Source organism: Tupaia chinensis, unplaced genomic scaffold, assembly GCF_000334495.1.
Source record: "Tupaia chinensis unplaced genomic scaffold, TupChi_1.0 Scaffold000066_1, whole genome shotgun sequence".
Lineage (NCBI taxonomy): Eukaryota > Metazoa > Chordata > Mammalia > Scandentia > Tupaiidae > Tupaia > Tupaia belangeri.
The window spans coordinates 10,596,781-10,606,074 of NW_006159525.1; the positions used below are offsets into that span (position 1 = coordinate 10,596,781).

Genomic DNA, 9,294 nt, shown 5'->3' on the forward strand with positions numbered 1-9,294 from the left:
AAAAAAAAGTACCTCTAAATGTCTTTTATCAGAAAACAAGCAAACAAAAATAGCCATGCACTTTATAGCTACGTAAATCATGAAAATGTTCGCCCTCCTTTTCACAACGAGGTTGCGCCCTCCAGCCCGCAGTACTCGCCACAATCCAGGGAATTGCCTCTTGGTTCTGTCAGATCAGAGGTTGCTTCTCGCCTGCTCCCGTTGTCTAGCCAGCGTCTGTTGCAGTGTGCATCTGGGAGTGGAAGCTCTCTGCATTAGGAAACCATATCTTATGCCCTTGGTAGGTGTTCATGTATCTGATGAATTAAAAAATAATAATAATAATTAAATCTGATTTCAGAATCTTTTTTTAAAGAATTATTTTATTTAACTTTATTTATTTACTTATTTTTTAATTTGACCAGAGAGAAAAGAGAGAGAGAGAGAAAGTGAGAAAGCAAGCTACCAGGCCTGGGACTTGAACTGCAGTCAGTCATGTAGGAGTCCAGGGTCTTCAACCACCATACCACCTGCCAGCCCCAGAATCTTTTTTGATGAGTCTTCAGGTTTTATGTTTGTTATTGTTTTTCAACCATTTCCCATCGTTACAAAGGTCTTTTTTTCAACCACTGGCTTTAAAGTTAGGGTGACCAGCTGTCCCATCTTTGCCTGGGCCTGAGAGGATACGACTCAAGACTTGAGTTTTGGTGACCAAATCAGGAAAGTCCTGGGCAAATGATGACATATTAGCCACCCTTTAAAAAACAGAGGGACCAGCAGATAGCATAACGGTTGCATTGCTGAACTCTCACATAGTTGACTGTGGTTTGAGTCCTGGACCCAGTGGCTTAAAGTCATGCCAGACACGTGTGCATGGATGCCCAAGATCCCAATAGGAGAATGGAGGAGAAGGGGTTGTGACATGGCCATCCCCCTGGGGGATGATTTCTTGCTTCCTGTCTTTCTCTGTCTCTGCAGCAAGCATATGCACCCTATAGCAAAAACTCTCTAAAAATAAATAAATAAACAAATAAAATAAAAAACATAAACCAGGGTAGACAGTGGAACGGTGGTGAAGCACCAACATTTTGTGAAGCTGACCCACGTGGAGGGTTCCCATTTCGAGTATGGAGACCTCCCTGAGTATACTAGGCATGGGTGTGCCCCTGATCCTGGGCTGGCTAAGGCTGGGGTGGACCATGCCTTCAGGACCCTGTGAGGGGTTCCTATTTCTCTGTCTCACTGTCTCTCTCTGTCTCTTGTTTATGGAAGACATGAGTAAATAACCTTTTTTAAAAAGTAAAAACCTATGTAAAGCTTCTGGGTAGAGTAGCATCGAATCCAGTACTGGAGAGTCGGCTCACTCACACAGACAGGAGCCACAGTTAAGGCCAGAGTGGAGGTGCAAGCCGCTGACCAAGGGGAGAGCATGCGGCTATGAGTGCAGCGTGATGCAGCCGTAAATGAAGGTGGCTCAGCAGGGCGGGACCAGAGAGGTGAATGAAATTCCTCATTACCCAGGAAAGTGCTTTGTTAGCCTAATTGCCTCCCAGCTGCACTGTATATATTTTATGCATGAACAACTTTCTGATTTAGAGATGGGACTGATAAAAAGCTTTCAGTAAAAAGGAAAAATTACCCTTAAAACCCTACCCAGATGTAGCTGCATTCAATTTAGAAAGCTAACGTTGGGTCAGAGAAGGGTCGGCCAGTTCAACAATGGCAAGGGGCTGGGACCTGGCAACCGGGATCTGGGTGTGTTGATGTGACAATGAAAGAGCTGGGACATTCCACCCCCAGCCAAGTGTCCCAGCCATCAATCTTGGTGGCTAAGAGCTGAAGATGGAAACACATGGAAACTGCAAAGTGGCCTATAAAAATCTGTCATTTCAGATAGACGGCAGTAAATATCCAGTTTGGCAGATGAAGAAAGTCTGTGTGTTCTTTTGGTGCAAACTTGAAATATTAGCTCATAAAATAGGGAAGAGAATTGGAAAGTAGTCTAAGCCAGGATTGTTCGAAGTAGTTAGGAAATCACAGATTTAGAGACAATAAGGATGCATTCCCATTTTTGAGGAGAGGAGGGTGCATGAAAAACAGCTTATTTGAACCAGTCTGAAGGTTAAATCCTAAGAGGAGAATAATCATCATCTGTTGTAAGAACTGATGATAAATGGAATGGAACCAGCTAACTGTGCCATCTTCTAAAGAGGACTTGCTTTAACAAAATAGACAATAATTAACACTTGAGAGGCCAACAAGTGGCATGGCGGTTAAGGCACTGGACTCCCAAGCAGCTAACTGCAGTTTGAGTCCCAGACCTGGTGGCTTGCTTTCTCACTTTTCCTCTCTCTCCCTCTCTCTCTAGTGAGAGTGGGTTCCTTATAGCAAATTAAATAATAACAATAATAATAAATAAAATGAAATAATTCAGGAAGAAAAGGCTGAAAAGTAATAATCACTTCAATTACTTATCTACAAATAGGTACCTCTAACTTCTCTAAATCACATTTGTCCTATAAATCTATCAAAGAAGGATGTGGCATGCAGGTCGAAAATGTAGTCCACTCCTTTTTAAAGCTTTCTCTCCACCCGTTCAATACCTTACCTTCTTCTTTCCTCTCTCTCTTTTTTTGGTATTGTAAGATAGAGCTTATATGCACTTGTGAGCAAAAGAGAGAGAAAAGCACCTTCTGGGCTTGGTCATGCTGTGATTCCTTTCTTCCCATTCTCCAGCCCACCAGGATCCCGGGCAAGCACCTATGCACGAGCCTGGTGTGTTTTCAGGCCGACTAGGATGGAGCCCCAGACCATGGTCAGTGACATGTGGCTTCCAGCTCTGAAGTCTGGGATGCTACAGGCTGCCCAGTAGGTCCTCCGTAGAGGCTGGGCCCCTCATCTTTTTATTCCACATTTTTAAATGTACTCATTCACTCCAGTGAATATTTACTGAAGGCCTACTATGTAGCAGGAAATATTCTCAAGGGGGAGATAGACAAAGAGCACCTTGTCTGGCACTCTGGTCTGCGCATCACCCCAGAACATGGCGTGGTATAGTGTGGGATGGGCATAAGCCATCAGGGAGCCCCACGTAGGTATCCTGGGGGGAGGTGAGGGGCACTGTCTGTGTGTTCAGTCGTATAAGCCAAGTGTGTTATTATGATCCTAAATTGAGTGGCTGGCTGCCTGTGCACCAAGCCTTGAGTGACAAAAAAGAGCTGCCAAGTGGGAGATCCCTCAGTGAGGAGAGAAGGCCGCCAGGTAAGAGATCTACCGGTGAAGTGAGGAGGCTGCCCAGCTCATCCCAGGGCTGAGAAGCTTCATCCCCATGCCGTTGGTGGGACAGAGTGCAGAGGGACCTGGCTGAGGGCTCAGCACGCAGGAGGTGCTCTGTCATTGTGCCCTCCCTGCCTCCGTCCCTCTTTCTCCCCCTCCTTTCCTACCCTCCCTCCTCCTTTCCCCTCCAACTCTATACTGAGCAATTAGGAAACTCTCATTGGAAGAATTAAACACAACTGAAAGTTTATTGATGGAAAACCGTAAGAAAAAAAATTTCTGCTGTAAGTTTTCTGTGACAACGTAAGTAAAGCCAGGCTGGTAGATGTCTCTGTAGAGAACGACACTGATGTCTGAAGGAATTTTATGCACAAAGGCAAGCCAGGCTGGTAGATGTCTCTGTAGAGAACCACGCTGATGTCTGAAGGAACATTATGCACAAAGGTTCAGCCATTGGTGGGATACCGCCTAATTTATTTACTGTAAAAAGTCATCAGAATTGCTCCCAAAAAAGTAGTTTCAAAAAAATAGCTGTAGCCAAGCTTGCCCTGTAGGACTATTGATTCAGAGTAGCTTAAAATATAAAGGGGCTGGACCAGCAGCTAGCACGGTAGTTAAACCACTGCATTCCCACAAGGCCAACCCGGGTTTGAGTCCCAGACCCAGCTATTTGAAAATCGTGCCAGACATGTGTGCATGTGTGCCCAAAATTCCATGCGGAGAATGGTGGAGAAGGGATAATGGCATGGCCATCTCCATGGGGGGCTTACTTTTCACTTTCCTTCTCACTCTCTCTTTCTCTCCAGTGAGTGCACAAGCCCTATAGAAAAATAAACCAAAACAAACTAAAATCTTAAAATAAAGAATTAAAACTTGGGCCTGGCATAGCTGTAACCCAGCGCTCTGTGATGCTGGGCCCAGTGGGAATGTCCCAAGGGCTCCCTGTACATGTTAGGCATGTGTGTGCCCATGAGCACAGCTGGCTGAGGCTGGGGGTGGGGCACATGTGAAGACTCTTCTGGTGCCTGTATTTCTCTCTCTTCTTCTCACTCTCTCTTGTCGTAATTTTCTATGTTTTTCTATGCAAAAATGCATCATGGTTTTTCTGACAACCCAATACATTAATGTAAGCAGATTCTGAAGGGATTAGAACTGGCAGAATAGAAAGACCCCAGGCCCAGGAGGTAGGCCTGGATTTGCTCTTTTCCAGTCTCTCTCCTCATCTAAAATGATTTTCTTGTCATAAAATCAAAGATCACTTCCTGTGCCAAGAGTCAGTAATTCTAGACTGCATCTGGTCATAATCTGACCACAAACCAACAGCCATATTTAAAATCAAGGAAATGCAGGTGTTCAACTGTCTCAGCAGAGCCCCCCGTCAAATGGGCGTGGTGATGTTCACTGGCCTGGATTTCTGCTCGGACATTATCGTCCAGGTGATGAGGGTGGGGCCTGCGAGCTGTGGCCAGTGTGTCATCTCGGCTGGCGTTCCCTTCGGGTCACAGGCCTCTGTCGTGTTTCAGGTCCCTCTGGGTCACCCGGCCTGAATGGCTTACATGGTTTGAAGGGTCAGAAAGGATCCAAAGGTGCTTCAGGTAAGATAAGACCATTCATAAGAGACTGAGCTCCATTCGGCCGACCCTTCAGTATTGATGATGACTTACAGCAAAAGGACATTTGAGGAAACTCATTTAAGGAGAAAATGCTTGGCTAACAGTGCCTTCTGTTGGTTTTGATTGGAACTACCTCTCTACTAAAAACGCTTTGAGTAATTGCTTAAATGGACCCAGATTCTAAAGTGTTTTAAATAACAAATAAATATTTGAGTTTTTGTATTTGTCTTATTAAGTGTAGTAATGCCTTGTAAGACTACGTGGGTCTAATTAGTACCTTCAGCATGGCTTCTCAGCTGCTGCTAAAGCAAATTACCTGAACGATTTGCTGTGTTTTGATATCACAAGTGGGCTAATTTTCAACAAATGCATTTTAGCTTGCTCCATTAATATAATGCACATTTGTCACGTTACTTTCTCAGAAAAATAACTTGTAATCAGACATAGTAGCTGGAACCCAGCGTGTAGATGTGAGTGACTGTGGGGAAAAAAGGTTGATTTGTGTTAGGAAGTTTGAATCTATTGTTGCAGAGGGATTACATCTTCATACAGTTTATGCACACGCAATTTGGGTCCCTTTGGATTCACACAGTGACTCTTCCAAACAGTCTGACTGGCTGTGCGCCCCTTCCTAGGAAATCAGTGTCCTTCCTGCTCAGGGTGGGACTCCACAATAATTCTACTTCCACCTCAAATTTCAAAGGAGTCTTTTAATAGTTTCTTATTGTTAGATATTATTTGTTTTTATTCTATTCATTGTAGAGGTTGGAGGAGAGGTAGTGTCACTAAGCTGTTTGGGAAGTAATCATAAAGACATGAAACCTATGGCTAACAGAGGGGTGGGTGGTGGGAGAGGGTTGGCACCCCAGGAATAGTAAACTCCCTTTGGCTCAGCACCCAAACTAGCAGTCGGTCTCTACGGAACCAGCTACTTCCCGGCTCTACCCCTGTGGGAAAGCAGTTCCTTTCCGGGAGCCACCATGGGAAGAAGCCAGGAGAAGATGCAGTACTCATGCTGTTTTCCCCACTCAGGTTCACAAGAAATGGGCCCACCAGGTCCAGTGGGAGCTCCTGGGCTAAAAGGGGAGAAAGGAGACCCTGGGAGCCCAGGAATTTCTCCTCCAGGCCTTTCTGGAGACAAAGGTCTCCCAGGTCCCCCAGGTAAGAAGCAGTGTGCTTTGTCCTCCCTGTCGCTAATTAAATCAAAACCTTCCCAATGTCATGGGCTAATATCTGAGTGTGTTCATTCGCAGGGAGACCAGGACCACCTGGCCCTGTGGGGGCCAGAGGAAGAGCTCCAAAGGGTGACTTTCCTGACCAAGGTCCACCTGGAGATCAGGGTCTCCCTGGTCCCACTGGCCCAAGAGGTACGAGAACATCACGGCCAAAGGGGGCTGTGCTCCCATGGAGGGATGTGGCCACTTCTGCGGGGAGAGAGGACACAGAGTAGAGCATGGGAATACTTCAACAGCTCATTAATTTGCAGCTGGAGAAGTGAGAGCCAGCTGGGGCTGGAGTGGGGGCAATGGTGGCTCTTGGGACCATATCCAGGACCAACCAGAGTGTAGCCCCTCATGCGTCTATTACCCAGCCCACCTCGCTGTGGAGACACTCTGACTTAGAGCACGTATATCCTAGGCCAAACTCGAGGCCGATCACACGGCACCAGAAGTGCCTAGCAGGAGGGCATTGCACCCACCCTGTCAAGCTTTAGACCTACCACATGTGCCACTGCTGCTGGTCCAGAGTGACAGAGCCCAAGCCTGTCATACGCACCGAAACGCTCGATGTGTGTTAATAGGACGTGCCGTTCCCCTTGTCACTTCATGGGGATGAACCCTGGCTAGGCAAGATTTTGAAAGTAATTACTAAGCTGAGGAAGTCGGGTTAGACTGGAGCTGGGGGGAGAGTGTGTCTCAGTGAAATGTCCTAAAGGCAGACAATGGCATTCATACTAGCGCACAGAGCTTTTCTACAGACACGGGCCTGCTGTCTTTGAATCTTTGCGATTTTAGTAAGGGTGGGATGGTACGTGAGAAAAAGAAATTAAAAGTACTCCAACATGTGCTCAGACATACAGATGCTAAATGAGAATAGAATCGGGGTCAATTGGTTCTTAGGTGTAGACACTTATTTTCAAGTGGGATTATACATTTAATTGGATGAACATTCCTTTCCCGTCAATTGCATTTCCTCCAAAGCCTATCTTTTCGTCCATCTATCTATCCATCGTTTTATTAAAGCAGTGAGATGACAGTACCGACAAAAAATAAATAAATACATAAACTGATACTTTGAAGAGAAATGATTATAAAGGGCAAGATTTGCTTGGATCTATTATCTACACCGTTTTTCACCTGGGCTCCATGAGACACACTGTTTCGCTCCTGATACTTTATTGACTTTCTTACTCGTCTAATTTCCTCCATCCCTTGCTTACAAATCACGTAATTATCTTTCTTAAGAGGCTGTCAGGCAGCCGGTGTTCCCGTTAGTCTTTGACTGCAAGTGTTTTTGTCTCCTCCCTGTGGTCAGGAGTACCAGGACCTCCAGGACCCCCTGGGACTATTGACCTTCTGAGAGGGGACCCAGGTGACTGTGGTCTTCCAGGGCTACCTGGTGTCCCAGGCCCACCAGGCCCTCCAGGGCACAGAGGTTTTCCAGGATGTGATGGAAAAGACGGCCAGAAAGGTATGAAAGCGAGTTGCCCCTTAGTACTCCGTGAGGACTTCTGTTATCTTACCCGCGTGTATCGCCAAGATGCTATCCCTATTTCCAGTGGGAGCAATGATTCATTTCCAAAATGTCTTGAGTTCTCCAAAGAGTCCTGAAGTAGGAGTAAAAGTTGGACAAGTGAAAGGAAGAAACATTAGTTCATCTTCAGCTCCTAAGAAAACGCCTGACGACCTTCGACACCAGCACTGAATGATATAAATACAGAGCGGCTGGGTGTGAACTTTCACCATCTAGTGGCTCCTGGGGCCAGCGGTGGTGTGGCGGTGAAGGCACTGGATTCCCACATGGGTGATTATGGTTGGGGTGCAGGACCCCGCAGCTTGAAAATCATGTTGGGCCCATGTGCATACATGCCCCAAGCCCAAGAGGAGAATGAAGAAGGGCCTGCAGCACGGTCACCCCCCTAGGGGGTGTTTTTCGCTTTGCCTCTCTTTGTCTCTCTAACTCTAGTGAGCATATGTACCCTATGGCAAAACCAAAAAAAGAAAGTAGTGGCCCATTTTAGAAACTAAAAGGAAACAAGTGACGTTAACTTTCACACTTCATTTAACATATATTCAAGTGTTCTTTTAAGTAGACTTAATATACGATTATCCCCAAAGTAATTGAGCTGATTGTGCAAACGTAGAGCTTCTCCTCAAGAAGCCCCTTCTCCTTCCCGCCCTTGAAGTCTGTGCATGTTTTACACCCACTGCTGGGGCTGGCTGCATGTCAGGTGCTAACGACACGCTTGTGCTAAGTGGTGTCTGTATCGGCAGCTCTTCTAGACTGCTCCATTTGCCTGGTCACAGAAGGGTCCCATTACAAAATATCTCCACCATTCAAGACCAAACTAGTTATTTTAATTCATTTTTACCTGACTGGTGACATTGCTATTTGGGGGTCATAGTTTCTGGTTACCAAAATTTCAGAGAATTTTAGGTTATAGAAGGGAGCAATAATGATTACTCATTTATCTCCCTTATTTCATATATCAGAGAAACAGCTGCTGAAGTTTGCTGAAAGAGTCCCATAACTAGTACCCTCCCTGACTTCTGATCCAAATGTGAAACAAGGCAAATGGTTAGGGCACAGGGGCGATCAAAATCACCATGAGGCTTCCAGGACGACAGTGTAGACTCACAAAGTTGTGCAGTGCTTCACTGTGCAACTGTACCTAGCGATCTTCATCTCTATTAAGAATAAATTCTGCTTTAGAGAATGTGGCTTATATCCACATGGATGTGGGTTTCCAACTGTTGAATCTTAGAACTGGACATGCTCAGGACCAGCAGTTAGCGTAATGGCTATGTCACTGGACTCCCACATAGTCGACCGCGGTTCGTGTCCTGGACCCGGTGGCTTAAAACTCACGCCGGGCGCGTGTGCGTGCGTGCCCAAGATCCCGAGAGGAGACTGGAGGAGAAGGGATTGCGGCGTGGCCATCCCCCCTGGGGGGTGATTTCTCGCTTTCTGTCTCTAATGTCTCTCTCTGTCTGTCTGGTGAGCACATGCGCCCTATAGCAAAAACCTCTCCAAAAAAAAAGAAAGAAAGAAAGGAAAAAAAAAAAAAAAGAGCTGGACATGCTCCTTCTCTAGACGTCAAGAGAAAGAAGGAAAGGGCTGGCTACAGTTTCTCCCTGCCGGTTGTTACTCAGCAAATGATGCTTTTTTTTTTTTTTTTTTTTTTTTTTGGGGTTTTTTTTTTTTT

At 45.8% G+C, this 9,294-nt stretch overlaps 1 protein-coding gene across 1 annotated transcript in view; it reads left to right on the forward strand.

The window, feature by feature from the left end:
• COL4A4 (collagen type IV alpha 4 chain) overlaps positions 1–9,294 on the forward strand; it is a 159,164-nt gene that overhangs the window by 123,098 nt on the left and 26,772 nt on the right. The window contains exons 38-41 of the mRNA XM_006141956.3: positions 4,779–4,850; positions 5,901–6,029; positions 6,122–6,235; positions 7,404–7,559. Of these exons, the coding sequence (XP_006142018.1) occupies positions 4,779–4,850; positions 5,901–6,029; positions 6,122–6,235; positions 7,404–7,559 (471 nt within the window). The remainder of the gene's footprint in view (positions 1–4,778; positions 4,851–5,900; positions 6,030–6,121; positions 6,236–7,403; positions 7,560–9,294) is intronic.